The following is an 18,517-nucleotide window of genomic DNA, read 5'->3' as shown; positions in this document are numbered from 1 at the left end:
CTACGGCTTAAACGACCGATTGAAAAAGGACCAGAAATTCTTTTCCCGACACATAGTTTCGCGCGATTCGTGACTCACGCTATCGTAACTGCGATGACAATTGACGTTACGGTCTTTGATGCAACGAAAGGGGAATTTAATCCCATACCGGGATACTTCATTTAATTCCAAGAGAGTAGTTTTGCTATTTCACAGTCCATTAAGATATTTATATTTTTTCGAATTTCGAATCAAAAAATAAATTACAATAAAAATATGGCAGTAGGAGTAATAAATTCGATAAATTTTACAGTATCTCGGTTAATTGAATAAAGTTAATTTAATAAATTACATTTAAATAAATACAATTAATTTAATAAATTATATACACTGAGAAAAAAAAGTCGTTAACTAAATGCGTTTAGCGTTGGTTATAATTTTTTTAATTCAAATATGTAGATATTTAAGTCAAATATAAAATATTTTACTTCAATATCTACATATTTGAATTAAATATCCATATATATGAATTATAAAAATTATAACCAACTAAACGCATTTAGTTAAATTGACGACTTTTTTTCTCAGTGTAAAAATCAAATCGTAACTTAATATGTGCGCAAACGTTTCAATTTCCGTCGAGATTCTCTTTAATGTATATACAATATTTAAAATTGTTTATTCTAATACACATTGAATGTTGAAAATGTGACGATATATCCGCTAATATTGTCTTAGAGTCTCGTGTAATAAATAAAATGCCTCAACTGTCAACGTGACAGATGGTGATGACCGGTCCACAATGATTTTGAACAGAATCTTGTGGTTCCATCATCGTCAAGATTAAGACAATATTAAAAAATAAAGTAGCAACTTAAGAATTATATCTAGTCAAATTCAAATTTGTTTTTCTCACGAATTCTTGATTTTTTCTTTTGCAGATTTTCTCTGATAAAGGAGCATTTAGTCGAATTCAATCAATTGGCGATGGCGAACGCGGAGGGTTCGGACAACATGTTGAATCGAGTCATGCCCAAAGATAACATCGGGCTGGCTGCATTACTTAGGACTAAGGAAGCCGCTTGGGACAATGGTGAGTGCATCTTGAAATCCATATCTTATCAATATGTAATATTGTTTGCAAAGTTATAAGCAGTTTAAGTTCAATTAATTTACGTATTAAGTATTTGATATTCAGCTTGGTTCAAATTTGGACATTTAATGTGTCTTCGAGCAAGCTTTTTTTTTTTTTAATAAGTTTTAAAATTATCCAACAACTTATAGAAGAATAAAATATTTCGAGGCCGACAAAAAAGGTTAGGTCGATTCAATTTTTTGCGAATATTCGCGTTAAATCGCCTGGAAACGAAAGAGGGTTAAAAATTGCGGGTATGATGCGTGAAAATAAAAGAACGACAGACGTTAACCGAGCGTCTGCTCGTTTTACACACACCTATGGTGATTCGCGCGTATCCAGCCGCGTGTTTGCACACCCTGAAACACGAAAGTAATTAACGCGTCGGTCTCTCGGTAACCGATGAAGCTGCTGGACTACTACTAGACACGCACAATATACAGAAGTCCACGTTTTTCCCGCGGTCGTGGAAGCTCGCACGCTCGATGATTGAGGCGAGCACGATACTCTGATTCGATATACACAGGGTGATCCAACGCTATCGTTTACATATATATATGTATTTCTACGATTGACCGATTCGTCGATTTTTTTAACAAAAAAATATTATATAAATCTAGCTAATAAAAATAATATTTCAATTATATGAGAGAAATTGAAAATTTATAAATATTGCTGTACAGCAACTGAATTTGAAGTTTGTGTTGATTATAATTTATTTTTATTTTGTCGCGATATATACATATTTTGCAGAATTTTATAATTCATAATTAAAGCAAATTGTTCAAACTTTTCAGATTGATAGAGATGAGGAATCAAATCTTTTTAAGATAGTATTAGTATTTAAATTATGGTGAGACTGGCACACCTTGTATAGCAAGCATATCGCGGAATGTGCGAGTAAACCAGGCCGAAGATTTATATGGTGCCCCAAAGGTCGAGAACGGCTTTTACGACTCACTCCGACGCGTCGGAACGTGCTCTCGTTAATGAGCCATTACCCGCGTTACATTAATCCATACCGGGCGCAACGACCGGTCGGGAAAAAGCCCCGTGGACTCTTTTCCTTCTTATCGAGAAGGAGTAATCGATCGCGTCTGCGAGACCGATGACTCCTCGCAGCCTCCTGCGCGCTTCCTGCGCTGCGGTTAACACCTGATTAGCTTCTCGTATATACATCGGAAATTATTATCGCCAAGTAAATCACTATGGTAGATACTAGATCAAATCGTAAGCGTTCTTCCTATTTGCAGATATAATATTTTAATATAAATTTACCATTTGCATGAAAGAGATATATTTGCTTACAAATTTTTAAAATATAAATTTCGTTCATATACAAAGTTGCAAAGTTTTTTAAACGCTATTTAAAAATTACTAAACATTTTCTATAGACTTTTGTAATTTTTTTTTTTTCACTCGTAATGATGAATGTTATAACTTTGTAATTTTCAGAAAAAATGGCCGCGATCGCAATAAATATTTTTACAGACGCCTGTTGAAATGTGCATGTTCACACTCGCGTGTGTTTAATAGTAGCAAACATTTTTCAAATCTTGGAAGAAAAAAAATGTAGAAATCTCTGATCTTCTCTCTGCTCGAGAGAATTTCCACGCGAATGGAATTAATTCGGCCACCCGTGTCGAGAACTAGGTATGACTCACGGCAGTTCTAAACTTCTCTGAATTTCCCGGCGTATGTACTCGCGTCGCATTACATTCCTCGCTTTGAAGCCGTCGCTCAACTTCCTTATATATACTTAAGACTTGGCCAATTGAATAATCATGAATAATCAGAGAACACGGCGTAAACCAACTAAGTTGGCATCATTCGGGCGAATAAACACGATCTAATCAAATATGATCGCGAGCATGTTCGTTGCCTTCTCGATGAATCTTAATACATTATTTAGCATATTTCTAAAATTCAAGCTAATCACGGTTCCTCGGTTTTCCAATAATATTACTATCTTTTTTTACAACATTTTGTAAGAAAATATACGTAATTGGAAAGATCCATTTTTAGTGCTCAAATTACATACGCGCGATAAGAATACTCGCGTAGGTCGATGTTCCCTCGCGGAGATGGATGCGCTCGCGCCGAGGGCGAGAAAGTATCGAGATTAAATCCCGATCGAAGAACTAAAATCCATGTAACCATGGCAGTGGGCTGCGATTAATGATCCCTCTTGCCTGAATACGAGCAAGCTAGAGACGCATCCTCTCTCAGCCTCGTGTGGGACCGAGAGCTGATAGTCTCTCCGGCTCGATCCGTGAAAAAGATGATCCGCTCCGAAGGAACATCCCTGTTCTGCGAATCTCCATTGGTCGGATTAATAGTGTACCATCAGCGGTACTAATAAACCGATATCAGCTGCCGGCGGACGATGAACGATGTACCTACCATTCGGAGAGATATAAGGAGAGAGAGCGGAGAGATTATTTATCGCGCGTACGCCCACGATTCTTTTCCGAGTGTAAAAATTTCAAAGTGGCACTGTTAATCATTCCTCATCGGAGAGACGCCTTCTCAGAGTTTTAGCATTCTCGATTTTTAACGACAACAACCGCATCATAATCACACCTTGCCGTGCGGCTCGACATTTTTTTAATTTCGTATTTCACGATATGAATATATTTCAGCAAGTAATATTGATGATGTAAGATGGAAAATCTATGCTGGATAAATTATGACTGTTGGGTCATTTTTGCGGAGGATATTTTTTAAAATTAGAGAACGAATGTATTTTTTCCAGCAGACGTCCATCTTTTTTCCCTTAGCGCGGAGAATTGAAAGCCAGCGTGGCTTTACGCGCGGTTAACCGGCTGAAAGTTTCTCTACGGCTAAAATGCCGGTGAATTCATTCAGATCCCACGGGATTATTCCATGCCGCCGAGGATATAGTTCTACCGTCCGGCGAGCGGGATGCATTTAGATACGACGCGGCGATACCAAATATCGAATTTCTCGGCGGTAAGGAAATACGGGAGGGCTCAATTATTCTCCGAGTAATCACCGCTGCGCGATTACGTCTGGACAATTAGAGTGAAGTCGCTAAAAGTGACGTAAACGTATTCGGACGATGTTAAAGTAAAACGACGTTAATAATTCAAAGTTTGTATAAATAATTCAAAGTTTCATTACGGAGAGATTTTCTGTAATAAGAGAATTTCCATAATGAAAGAATATCAGAGAGTCGCATCACGAACATCGTGTTAAAGTTCAAAATTCGTAGGATTGATTCTCAGTTTTTCTTAATTAACTTACATTTTATTTTTTTATAATTTAAAAAAAAAAAAAAAAAAAAAAAAAAAAATATGTTGGATTAATCTTTTCTCAAAGACATGTACCGGTGCATTTAAATGATTGCGGGTATATCCGTGTCACGTAACGTTACGATGATTCGTATTTCCATGACCTCGTTGCAATCGGCAGATAAATCGTCGGGTAATTGAATCCGCGAGCTGGAGCGAGTAACCACGAGAACCACGTCACACGACATTCGTTACATACGAGACACCTTGTCGCTTAATTAATCGCGCTTGCGGTACGATGCATCCAGCGACAAGAGTGCACTCGCTTCGGATACGCGTTCGCATTCTCGCCCGAGGCGGACAGAGTAGCGGCAGCCAGCAAGCTCTCTATCTCTTTCCCGCGAGCTTTATAAATTCGCCCAGGCTATACACAGAGATGCTGGGACACACCACCAATCCTATCTCGAATGAGCATCTCTTGAACGAGTGTTCATTTCCACGTATGTGTATTTGTTTGTGTACGTCACTCTGTTCGATTTTTCATTGATATATTGAGCCGTCGCGCACTGAAAACTGCGTAACTATGCGCGTATGCATAAATAAGCGCGCTTTAAGCGTGGGTTTTGCATTTTTCCACGTGACTGCGCGATAGGGCGTTTCCTACAGGCTGTTTCAATAATACTTGCACACACACACACACACACACATATATATATATATTCTTCCATCAGTTATTATTGTCATTAATATGTATTTATTATTATATTATAATAAATACATACAGTATGTATTATTAGCGTCATTAATATATTATTATTCGGTGTTATTATTAACATGATAATAATAAGTGAGATTTAAAGGAATAAAATATGAAAATTGTTACTTGTATAAAATCTTTTTATATATCGTACTGTTTGTAATTAAAATTATCACGACGCTATTTATAAAATCTACTTTTTAAAACAAATTTTTTGTATGATATTTAATTCACATTTTCGTGTGAAAAGTCGTAAATCTTTGCAAAGTTTGATTATCGTGTTTTGAAACGTCCTGTAGGAATTGCTGGAAAGTTTGATGTATCGGTATCGAGTGTCTCATTAAACACATCACAACGGTCTAATTGGATAGGCGACTTTTAAATAATATGCAGAACGACGAAATAAACTCTCCTCGGAGTGACATTCGTAATCATTCATTCATCGCAGCGCGCTTTAATACTGGATATATGTCGTTCTCGAATATGCAGATTAATGCAGAGCGAGGAGTGAGAGATTTGCGTAAAGTAACATGGTGCGACATAAGTCGAAGGCAAAGCTATTAATGACAGTGTATTGGGATTTAATGATTCGTAGATATCGCAGTCTTTTAGCAGTTTCTTCGTATTTATTATATTTGTTTCAATTTTTTATTTTTATACCCAGAGGAATTTATTAAGTTGCATTTTATGTTTTTGGTGATTGCATAAATTTTATAAATCTTTGATTTTTAATATACACGCATGCAAATTCACGTAATTTATATATACTTGTAACGCCCCCGTTTCTTATATTTTATTTTTTTTTTTTTTTTCAAGAAAGCAAAAATAAATTCCTGTTATTACCGATATAAAAAATAATTAGACATCAATATCAATATTATATATGTGTGTTTTTCAGTCAGATTATTTTTAGAGTTTTGGAAAATTAGCCTTCAATTTCAATCCTTCATAAAAGCCAGTTCGTAGATTGCAAGTCCGTGCCTGCTATAAAAGCTTCTCTTGCCCAGGAGGCATTCGGGGAAAGGGATAGAACGGATATTGATTCCCTCAGTAATTTACGAGACTGCTCCCAGTTCGACCCGGCGAATGCCGGTTCGCGGGTTCGATTGTCGTACAACCGCCATTCCGAGGTACCTTAGCCCTCTATTCTAATCTAGCCTGATTTACACCCTGAAATATCCGTATTGCCAATGGCGAACAGCCATGTTACCGACTTCTCTTAATCCTGCCTTACGCAATATGAAAGAGCCTAGTAATGCTCTCACGATGGATTTCGAATTGGGTTAAGCAACAGAAATATTTTATTTCCCATAAAACGCTTTGGAACATTTAAATTATTTTAGCTTGTTTTTTTTATTTTTGTACTTTTATAATAAATATTACTTTGCATCTGATTTAAGCAAATAAGTCATAAAACGCCCTAGATAATTTTACGCTCTTATACGATTAATATTAAAAAACGAAAAAAAATGTATATATTTTTTTTATTTATTTCTTTTATGTCTAGATTACGAGGTAATGATTTTGTTTTTCGACTGAATCGCGTAAGTTTCTCTCGCAGAACGAGCGATTCTTGCGGAATGTTTCCTTCTGCAAAGGAACGTGGTGTGGGAGATTGAAGACGCAAGGCGAAACAGCTGCTTGAGTAGGGTTAATCTGTAAGGTCCGATAGTAAAAGCGGATTCTCGCGGGCGCAATTAAATGGGGCGGATTTACGATATTGTGTTCGAGAGGACAGAGTATACCCCCGGCATCTCACACGGGGGTATTAAATAACGATTTTTGCGCCCGATAATCCTCGAGAGAGTTGAAGGAGATCGCCGCGGACTCGGGGAGAAGTGAAAAAGAGAAGAGTGAAGAAGAACTTAAGAACATTTAATCCTCAGGGTTGGACGCGATTTTTACAATAAAGCCAATTTTTTTGCCCGAAGAATTTGAAAGTTATATTAAAAACTTTCCATAAAGTATCGCAATTAAATTAAAAGCTATTATATTAAATAGATAAAGTACTATGTACTTCAACTTTGAATAAAATATTAAATTTATTAATCAATTTGACGTTATAGTTATGTATAATGTCAAATTGATTAATAAATTTAATATTTTATTTAAAATTTAAGTATACACGTATTAAGTTTTTCTATTAATTTTATTCGCGCCCACCTTTTTCGCATTTCAAAGAAAAAAGATTTATCCATTTCTATTGTTGGAATAATATTAAATTTTTTAACGATATACATTGTTAAATTTAAAATCAACAATATATGTACAACTTTCTTCTTTAATCACAACAGTAATGCTAATTGGGGAATAAATCACTCTTTGATGACTTTTCGAACATGTGAACGATCCACCCACGAGACGATTAATCGATCGCGAAATTAATAGAACGATTTAACATATATCGATTTCCGATAATGGGAGGAGCTCAAGCATTAATTTCAAATGACCATCTCAGAATCATACCGTTAGCAACTCCTTCATCGCGCTTTACTTCCTGTCACGTGTCGGGAATTACTTAAGTCATGGGTGAGTTAATATGCCGTAAAAGCTAAATTAATATGCTGAATTACTATGTCGCGAGATCATCAACATGTACGGCAGCGAAGAATCGCGTGTTATAGTATCCAATAAAATTATAATGTACTTTTACCTTCATGTTGCTATACTCTGTCGTGTTTGAAAAGCTTATGTTTAAAACGATTTAAATCTACATTTAAAAGAAAAATTGAACTTTTATATTTACAAAATTATACGAAAAACCCTTTATCATTTTCATTTATTTACTTATCTTTAACCGATTTAAACTGTCTCTTCGTCTCTTTTTCATAATTTATTTGAAAGAGATCAAAATGTAATGTAAACCGAGCTTAAAATTAATTGGTCCTAAGACAGTTTGGAAAAAAAAATTTGTTGCGACAAACATTTTGCGGGCATATACTACTTGTTGCGACAAAGTGATTCCAAGTTGGGCGATTTCCAGTGCCCTTGCCATCCAACGGCGAAGAGAATTTATTAACAAGGGAAAATAAATACAGCATTAATCTGCCGTAATTGTACAAAGAAAGTATTAGCAGCGCTAATTTACGGGTCTTATTAAAGGCCAAGCCGAGATGGCTCCGAATCGAGGTTTCGGGATTTACACTCTCTTTACACTGATGAATGTTTTAATTGGTATCGATAACTTAGTACTGAGTATCGCGTGGCTCGTCCATCTCATCTTAATTACTTTGCAATTACGCAGGCGTGAAAGAAAGAGATTATGAGTCAAACAATATACAACTTGAGTTTTGATAAATGTGTATGACTATATTATATTAATTTATTTAAATCAAATCATTTAATGTAATATAGTTATATATATATATATATATATATATATATATATATAATAATGTATATTATAATATAAATCTAACAGCAAACTATTCTCTAATATATTATAATTACACTATTAAATTATTTAATTATATAAATTTAAAATGCACATGTATAAAAATATAACAAAATTATAAGAAAAGATTTTTAAAAATTAAAAAAAAAACAAAGAGATGAATGACGCTAGAATACATATCATAGAAGATTAAGGAACATTGATTGAAAACTGATTTTAATAATTAGAAAAAAAATGAAGACAATCATTTAAATAATCAGTATTATTCAAGGAAGAATAATATTTGTACATCTGAAAAACGCAATCATTTCTCGAATAATGCTGAATTACCGAACGTCGCTAAAGTAGGACGCTATAATGTTGCTGTTATCTCGCGATAAGCGATCTAGCCTAACCTGCGGTAACGACGTATTGATGTGTCAACATTCCGGAGAAGTCAAAGTCAAAAGGAAGATTCAAATCTATAAGGAAGAAACGTAATCTTCAAACGCTGGCGCGATGTCCGGATACACCGGCCAGGACAACGCCTACTGGACTCAGTCGCCCCAGGGTCAATACAACTTCGAGACGTCCGGTTTCGGGCAACCTAACCAACAATTCGAATTCCAGACGTTTAACGAGCAAGCGACTGGCGATTATTCGTATGGACGCAAGAGCTTCCTCGATCCTACCCAGAGCCCCTACAGTGGTGATCTGTACACGCAGGATGATTATACGAAAGGTAAAAAAAAAAAAAAAAAAGCAATGGACTTAGCCTTCTGATCCTCGAGCTGACGTCAACACCGCTTGTCAGATTAATGACAAGCGAACCAGCGTTTGACAATTAGTTCCATACTACTATATTGTTTGAAGGGAATTCTGGAAAATTTATTGTTGCCATTAGACAGATGGTCTATCGTGATTACTGTATCATCTGCTCGAGGATTATTGATCACTGCGTAAGAGAAATCTTTACAACATTGAATTTACAGGCACCACCGGCTTCGGGGATGAAGAGGACGAGCCGCCTCTGTTGGAAGAACTTGGTATCGACCCTGACAGGATAATGCAAAAGACTCTGGCTGTGTTGAATCCCTTTCATAGAAAAGGACAGATTGACGATGCAAATTATCTGCTACAAGACTCAGACTTGGCAGGACCTGTGGCATTTTGCTTGGTCCTGGCGGCATTTCTACTCCTGGCTGGTTCAAAAGCACACTTTGGCTATGTATACGGCTTAGCCATGACCTCTTGTATACTCATGTATATCCTGCAGTCCTTGATGAGCAGCAGCGCTAACATCACGCTCTCGTCCGTCGCGTCTGTATTGGGCTACTGCTTGTTGCCCGTAGTTGTTCTGGCGGGTATTAGTGTCTTTACTACCTTACGAGGCCCGATGGGCCTGATTCTCGCCGTCTTGGCCGTCGCTTGGGCATCCTTGTCAGCTTCTAGGCTTTTTTCCACTATGTCAGGAGAGGAAGACCAGAAGCTTCTCATAGCTTACCCATGTCTGCTTCTCTATGGTGTATTTACATTGATAATAATATTTTAAGTCAGAAGTCGATTGGATATATTGTATATTTATAGGATTTACACCCCATATAAGATTAAACTTGTCGGATCTAAACACGAAATACAGTTTGTTTATGTACAGATTAATGCTATTGATTATGTAATAAAGTGAAGTTTATTTAAATTTATATTTTCCACAATTGATTCCACTATTAATAATGATAAACCGTGTTTAACATATAACAATAACATAACTAACAATACAGTTAAAAGAATACATAATTTATTCAATTAAGTTTTTTAATATAATTTGAACTATTTTCAGAGTAAGTATATTTTTAAGAAATATACTTATATTTTAAAAGAAAAATACCAGCGAGCGAGTATTGTGTTTATCGCAAACGTTAGGTTAAGATTTGTTATACAATTTCTAAATAAAGATTATGATCTTATAAGTTGTATTATTCTTATCTAAATATAATCTCCGTAATTATCACTTAAACATAACAATAATTTATATAATAAAAATATATACGAAAAAAAAACATTTGTGTTATAAAATCATAATAATTATTCTTATACTCAGAATTTATTTTTATTATTTTTATAATTATTTACAATTTACAGTATATGGAAGCTTAAAACATAAATAAATAAATAAACAAATTTGCTTTGCAAAGCATTTTAGTAACTTTGATAAAATTTTTTAATTTTTTATGCCTAATACACAATATAAATATGCAGTATAATCATTAGACAATTTATTTTAATAATAATTAAGATACAAATGTTTTAAAAAACGTCAATATTAATCTTGTACCATAATGTAAAAAATTTGTGAAAAAACAATAAAGAGAAATTATATGTACGTATATTTTTATATTATTATTATCCAAATATCAAATTATCTCATTCTTCTATTTGTTAATTATTTTCTTTTTTCTCAAATTATTGAACATTTAAAATTAACATTGCAAACGAAAAATTATTTGATACATTATGTATATTATTGCAACTAATCAGATTATGTATTTTTTTTCTTTTACAGGTGTTCCTTCTGACCCGGCACAAGTGCAACAACCAATTTTAGTTTGTACGGCGCACATCCATTGGGATCCCGAGTTTTGCGACGTAAAACTGATACAGACGATGATGCTGAGCAATGAATTACGTTCCATTTTGGACCAAGCTGGCCAGTCGTTCAGACCAGGCCATAAGCCTGACTCTTCCAATGTTCAACTGCTACTTTGTGGCGATTTCAATTCCTTACCTGATTCTGGTAACGTGCATTTATATACTAACAATTTTTCTTAAATTTGTTTAAAAACAATTTCTTGCATTTGCTAATACTTGATAATAAATATATGTATGCAATCTGTAAAAATAATATTAACAGCAACAAACTGTTACGCAGGTGTGATCGAATTTCTTACATCCGGACGTGTGGCAGCCGATCATCGTGATTTTAAGGATTTAGCATACAAATCGTGTTTACAAAAGATCTCTGGCTGCGATAAACCTAACGAATTCACGCATTCTTTCAAGCTTGCATCTGCCTATAGCGAGGACATTATGCCCTACACCAACTACACGTAAGAATAATCCACTACTTGTTTCTCCACAGATACAATTTATTTTATATATATAAAATTCTATATATTAAATAATTCAATGTTATTAAATTTAATATTTAATATTTTAATATCCACATATATATGATATTCCCATTTTTTTAATATGCTTTTTTCACGTTTTTAGATTCGAATTTAAAGGCATAATAGATTACATTTTCTATTCGAAGCAAAGTATGGTGCCACTGGGCCTTTTAGGTCCATTGAGCCCAGAGTGGTTTAAGGAACATAAAGTAGTAGGATGTCCTCATCCTCACGTCCCATCTGGTAAGTTTATATACGTGCCAGATTACTTTTTCCCCCCGATAAAACTAGAAATAATGTCGACATTTCATGTTGTAGATCACTTTCCTCTGTTAGTGGAGTTGGAAATGACACCGACAGTAGGAACAAGCAATGGTTTGATCTCACGCAGGTAGCAGCCGCTGCGATCTAGGCCCAAGTAACCATAAGAAGACGAGAAATCAATAAGGAAGGTAAAAAGGGGAAAAAGAAAGAATTTGCATCACTTCTTCTCTATTTACGTCTGGCTCTAGCAATATCATTCGCAGTCGACTTATTACTCTTACTACAATAGAGCGAACGTTATACATAGAAATACTCCATACATTGCCGCACATTCAATCAACAGCAATTGCTGTCGTTGAAACGCCGACGAACACACAATTCTAATGACCAGGTGAAGGGAGCCGTGTTGTAATGCGTTTAGCTAGCCCATGTATAGTGTATTGCATTTTTAAGAGCTAACTCACTCTCCCACGCCTAAGGATTATTGTAACCTCTCTATTTACCATCATAATATGTATGTGTAGATACCTATTTTCCTACAAAAAGTAAAGAAAGAGAAAATGACGAATATTCCGATCAAGAAGCCTCTGTGATATCAACATTTAACACAATTGGAACAAATTAACATATTTACTAGTAAACAAAACTAGTAGAGCGTCTTACTAGATAGAGAGCGAGAGAGAGAGAGAAAGAGAGAGAGAGAAACACATCTTAAACAAAACTCCCTCCTCCCCTTCCTAAATGTCATTACAACATTCTCCAAGCCAACCTTTTGATAAGAATGCTGCCATCCAATGAGAGAGAAAACGAAAAAAAAAATTGTATTTTTAAACAAAACGAAAACAAAAAAAAGCATATGAAAACATACATGCTATACTGGGCTGTGCGAAGTGATTGGAGTGATTGACTTAAAACAATTTCAATGCAAGTACAAATCTGTTCTTATTGGCCACGTATATTGATATAATATGATAATGTTATATAAGAAAACAAGAAAACATAGATGATATTGTAGCGGGTGTATTTGTAAGTACGATATAATGTAATGATATTCATCACACACATTTGTCATAACATCAAAGGGAGATCAGTTCGACATTCGCCCACATTTTAGGTATCCGTTCGATTCCGATTATATTAATGTACATGTGCTCCGTATATCACTTAATCCACTACTTGTTAATTCAGTTGCCATCGAAAAACGGAAGAATTTCGATAGAATCGCGCGTGCGAAAGTTCTCACGTTTTTCCACGACATTACATTTCTATCCGTCTGACATCTTGCTTATTTGTTCTTTTCTATTGTCTTGCAAGTTGCATGTGCAGTTGATACCGCAGCTACCAAAATATAGATTCTAATTACTTTTAGTTATTGTAGGAAATATATTAGACAGCTCTTAACGATATTGTAAAATATGCAATATTGCATGTGTATAAATGTGCATATGATTATAATGCAAGGATATTTGCATTTAAATATTTTTCTCTGAAATTACCGAGAAAGGGCTTTAATTTGTATTTTTCATTGATTGTTAGATACTTGATATTTCTAAAAATGCAAATGATGAGAAACGTGCAATCTATATTTACAACCCTTTATGTAAAAATTTACGTCAAATTGTTAAAAATTTCATGGAACGAGAAGATTGATACTTTTTTCTTCATATTGCTGTACATAATTTAATCTTCAATTACATCTTACAGCAATTATCAATATTCAAATATAGTATATATACATATAATTTTCTTTTATATACATATGCGTTGTAAATATGACAATGGGATTTTGCAATTAGTATGTAGCTTGATTTTTTACTTTAGGAAGAACAATATGGAAATTTATTTTAAGTTTCTAAATACCGTGCACACACATATATATATTCTATAGTACTATGTTATAAAAATATCGATATTATTTTATAATTTTTTTTTTTTTTTTGAAACAGTTTAATGATGAAAAATACTTATACTTTGCGTGCATTAATTGTATACACAAATCATAGATTAGGAAATATAGACTGCGCACATCATATTTTGTTAGCAATTTGTGCACCAAACATATATATATGTATTTTAATAGTACATTAACACAAAGCATGATAACGTGCACGGTAACATGTATTCGGAAAGATACATAAGTTTTTATGCACAGATTAAAATTCATAAATATTTTATAAATATTATAGAGCGTAGTAATGGATCTCGTTATATATGGCATAATCTGTAATTAAGAATATAAAAAATTTTCTATTAAAAAAACCATTGAGGATCGTTTTGGTTTAATTTGGGCCAACTGAATTATACAAGTAAAGGATTAATTTATCAAAGACATGTGTGTAGTAAATGTTGTATAAAGTAGGTAATTATATTATAGTTTTAATTATCTCGAAGGGAGAGGTGGCATCTCTTCGATATTTGTATATTCCTGCGTATTAAGCATGTTTTCACACGGCAAGCGAATGATGTGACGTATTAAAATCAATTGCCGGCTGCTTTGGGCCTAATTTAAACTGTCAGAACAAAGAGGTAGAAAGACAAGAAAGCGAGATGGCGAATTTCTTTTCAATAATAATAAAACTTAAAACCTTAATTTTTGTGCTATCGTATAGAAGGAAAGAAAGACACGAAAAAGCATGATAATAATCATTTTTAACTCGCTTCTCTTTTAATATTACGATGTATCACGTAGCAAAAGAAAATTAGTACAATTCGTAATGTCTCTTAACTAGTATATCAAGTGTGGAAATGTATTTTCAGCATGAAAGTACCTATGTTTCTTTCGCGGTGAATCTTGGCGGATTGGTGTAATGGCGATCACTGCGCGAAAATCCTTCTTCGGAATAGGACCCGACACGATTTTTTTGCAAAATTGGTTCTCCAAATAATTACAAGAACATGACGCGACAAATAGCGCACAAATCATAATTTTTATCAACAGTATTCGAGATATCGCATGGGTATTTTCATCGCTTTCGTCCGTAAAGAATCACTCCGTAATTGTCTCTTATCTACTAGCGAAGAAAAAAGAAAACGAAAAAAACATAAATGTATACGTTGTATCGATCGCTATTCGATTCTTTTTAAATACGTGGATACGTGGATTGCGTTTTAGAATAAATGTAATGATTGATTGTGTGACATACGATGTGAGGGGGGAAAACAGCGTTGGAATTTTGTTTAATCGTTGTCCAATGACACGTATAATCAAAGCGTTTCATTTGAAAAAAAAAACGTGTAAGTACAGTACACTGAATTTTGCTTTGTGAATGAGAAGAATGAAACGAGTCGGGTGACAAACACGTGCTCTCATGCATTTTTGGCTCACGCGCGAAGCCGCCTATGCCATAGTATTTCAGATATATTAGCTTTGAAGTGATGAAAGAGCGAGAAGAGATTAACGATTCAGATAATATACTTTAACTTAGATTACGAGTATTCACGTTGCATTCGCGAACACGGTGATTTTACAAAACGATGTTTTCAGCCGATTTCAATTTAATACTAATAACTTAGAAAAAACTGACAAATCAAACTACTTTTTGTAAACAAAAAGAATATTAAATTATATATATTCTGACAAGTGTTTCGTGCAATTAAATTGATAAATTTATCGATAGTAATCTAATTCTGTGTGCGAAACTGTATAATCATTTTTACAACATGAATATTTCAAACATGACTGAAGTATATTTGTCAGTTTTTTATCATCTTTTCAGAATAAATCAATGAATTCATTGATTAAAGATGTATATTATATCGCGCTACTTCTTTATTTCTAAAATCACCGTTTTCTCCGAAAGCTAATTGTTTAATAAGAGTCATTTTATCATGCACGATTGACACGCGAAAGTCCTTTCGAAAAGATGCAACGGTTAATAATGGATTATCACAACAAATTTTATGCTATAGCATTATCTCATAATAATTAAGATAACGTGTTCTCTCGTTTTTTTTCTGCAAGGCATACAGCGACATTTTAAAGAAATTATGCATATATACTGTAATGAAAGTTTGATGAATCCTGATTGAATTTAAATTTCTGTCTCTGTATGATCGATATTGAATGGAAAATTGTATATATGTTTTTTTTTAATAATGGAGAGTTTTTTAAAACTTGATATTCGCGTAATACTAACGATACCGCTAACAAAGATCTAGATATCATACTGAAATAATGTATTAAGATAGGTATATATATATATATATATATATATATATATATATATATATATATATATATATGTATTCAGAATAAGAAATGATTATAATTGCATTGCTAAAGATTGTGGCGCACACATTTGGTTTAAGTTTTAAATAATAAAATAATTAGCGCCTCTCGTTGTAGAAATATGCTATTAATATATTAATAATAATCGCGCAATTTATTATATCGTTATAAATTCTAAACTATATTCAAGTTTTGCAATATTAAATTACCACAATTAAACATTAAATTGTCTATTTTGGCAACTTTGATAATATTTTTAAACTGTAATTCTGTTTGTAATACATTTTACTTTTACAATATAGATGGCAATAGGCGCCACAACTGAAAAGTAAGATATTTATCTAAGCTTGACAATAACTAGGACAGTCCTATCCTCGTATCATTTAACAGTTCTTTCGACAAAAAATACTTTTACAGTAATGCTGAGTGTCGGACGGGCTGCTGGCCTACATTATTTTGATTTGATTGAAAAATTACTTTAAATACTCATCATATACAATATATATAACTTTCTGTGTATTATATCAACATCTTAATTTTTTCTGATTGATATAAATATTTAAAAAATAATATTTTACTTTTATTTGTAGAAACTATATAAATTTGTAATTTATTAATATATATAAAATTGGTTCTAAAATAATCTCGCAAAAAAAAAAAAAAAAAAAAAGTAATTTATTCTAAAAAGGTTTTTATTCTATTTTTTTATAGAAAAAAAAATTTAAGGTGCCAATCTCTCGAGAGAGAATAATACATTTCAAAATGTTGTCTTTTCAGAACTGCAATAATAAATTTGACAAGAAGAATGAAGCTTGTAGTTAAGTTTGTAATAATTATTTCATAGTATTACATTACATGGCTCTAAATGAACTCTGAGAATTCAAATTAAATATAAAGCGTTGATTTAAACTAGTATTATTGTCGGTATTCGATGTATTAAGCGAACAAGCGATATTCATTAGTTACGAATAAGGATTCATCAAACTCTGTAGCATATAATAGTAACGTAATTTTTATCTATATGTTATCAAGAAACCGCTAAATTGCTTTAAAATCGAATTAGCGAGGAGAAACACCACATTTAAGCATCTAAGAAATCTCGAATAATGCATTACGCACTTCTCTCTAAATATATTAATTTTCAATCTTCTCCTACAGTAACGCGTTCAGTCTCTTATAGTTTTTTCTTTTTTTTTTCTAAATCTTACTTAATATTAAGTAGGTATTTTTACTTGAATCGATGTGGAGATAGCAACTTTTTAAAGTCTTGTACAATGCGAACGCTGTGTTCTGTTGCTTGGAGAGTGTTTAGCATACTTTTGATATAATTTTGATTAATATATTTAGGATTAAGGCTCGCAATTCTCTTTGTAATTGCATGGGCATATTACACATAACGACTTATACATATAAGAATATATATATATATATATATATATATATATATATATATATATGTGTGTATATATATATGTATATATATATATATATAAACATAAAAAAGACGCTGTACACGCAATCTGACATAGAATAATATGCAATGGTCAAACTATTAGCAATCTTACAAAATTTATATAATTTGTGTAATAAATATCAATTACAAATTAATTAATTTATATGTTCTTTTGCTGAGGTGGCACATTTACTTTTAATTCTCGCTTATTATTATTAATATTACACTTTATATGACTGTAATATTATAATATAATATTATTTTGTTAATTAATTATATTATTTACCAAAATATTGCTTTTATATTAATATATACATAAAACAAACTCACCTCATTGCAAGATGTTACTTTTGAAAGTAATCATGCATTTGTTTTATATATAAATATTCTAAAAAAAATCTACAATCTTTAGTTGGATATTAAAAGATTTGTTTACATCTGAAAGATTAAATGGAATGGTACATCTTTCATCATCATCTGAAAATGTTGAGATTATATTGATTAAATCAAATTTTATATTTTCGATTTAAAATTTAAAAAAACGCGTCAAATTTAAAAATCATTATTCTATATAGCATTGCGATATAACGTCAAACTTCGACTTCCATAGTTAAAAATACTAAGTTATATTAGGATATTAAAAAAAAAAAAAAAAAAAAAAAAACAGATAAGACGAGCACAGCACATTTCAGCCTGTACTTTTATAAAAAGAGCGATCAAAAAATTGTAGACATTGGAACACAATTGTTGCGTCCATCTTATAAGATCAATTACATCTCTGCGCTTATAAAAATCTGTAAATTCAATCAGGATTCGTGTAAGCTCTCTTTCTTTTGAGAAACTTTGTCTTAATTGTACTAAAAATTTTTCATCGTAGAAGATTTATTACTTGAGCCTCGCAAAAATG

General features: G+C 32.8%; 2 protein-coding genes across 2 annotated transcripts in view; both read left to right on the top strand.

Moving 5' to 3' along the window:
- The window catches only part of Twin (CCR4-NOT transcription complex subunit 6-like twin), a 272,484-nt gene extending 254,895 nt beyond the window's left edge, over positions 1 to 17,589 (top strand). Inside the window, exons 4-8 of the mRNA XM_072909821.1 lie at positions 921 to 1,072; positions 11,059 to 11,289; positions 11,425 to 11,602; positions 11,769 to 11,908; positions 11,984 to 17,589. Of these exons, the coding sequence (XP_072765922.1) occupies positions 921 to 1,072; positions 11,059 to 11,289; positions 11,425 to 11,602; positions 11,769 to 11,908; positions 11,984 to 12,060 (778 nt within the window). The 3' untranslated portion in view covers positions 12,061 to 17,589. The remainder of the gene's footprint in view (positions 1 to 920; positions 1,073 to 11,058; positions 11,290 to 11,424; positions 11,603 to 11,768; positions 11,909 to 11,983) is intronic.
- Yip1d1 (Yip1 domain-containing 1) lies at positions 8,871 to 10,198 on the top strand. The gene is made up of 2 exons (XM_072909824.1): positions 8,871 to 9,240; positions 9,491 to 10,198. Exons 1-2 carry the CDS (start codon positions 9,018 to 9,020, stop codon positions 10,048 to 10,050), a joined length of 783 nt encoding a protein of 260 aa, XP_072765925.1. The 5' UTR covers positions 8,871 to 9,017; the 3' UTR covers positions 10,051 to 10,198.
- Positions 17,590 to 18,517: the final 928 nt, after the last annotated feature.

The sequence above is a fragment of the Anoplolepis gracilipes genome, chromosome 17, assembly GCF_047496725.1.
Source record: "Anoplolepis gracilipes chromosome 17, ASM4749672v1, whole genome shotgun sequence".
In the NCBI taxonomy this organism is placed as follows: domain Eukaryota; kingdom Metazoa; phylum Arthropoda; class Insecta; order Hymenoptera; family Formicidae; genus Anoplolepis; species Anoplolepis gracilipes.
Note: the sequence above shows the minus strand (reverse complement) of the source record. Positions and strands in the feature narration are given on the sequence as shown.

Excerpts from the sequence above, each read along its gene's own strand:
- Yip1d1 (XM_072909824.1), top strand. The coding sequence starts at position 9,018 with ATGTCCGGATACACCGGCCAGGACAACGCCTACTGGACTCAGTCGCCC. Across the intron at positions 9,241-9,490 it reads GCAGGATGATTATACGAAAG|GCACCACCGGCTTCGGGGAT; the intron begins GTAAAAAAAAAA and ends TTGAATTTACAG.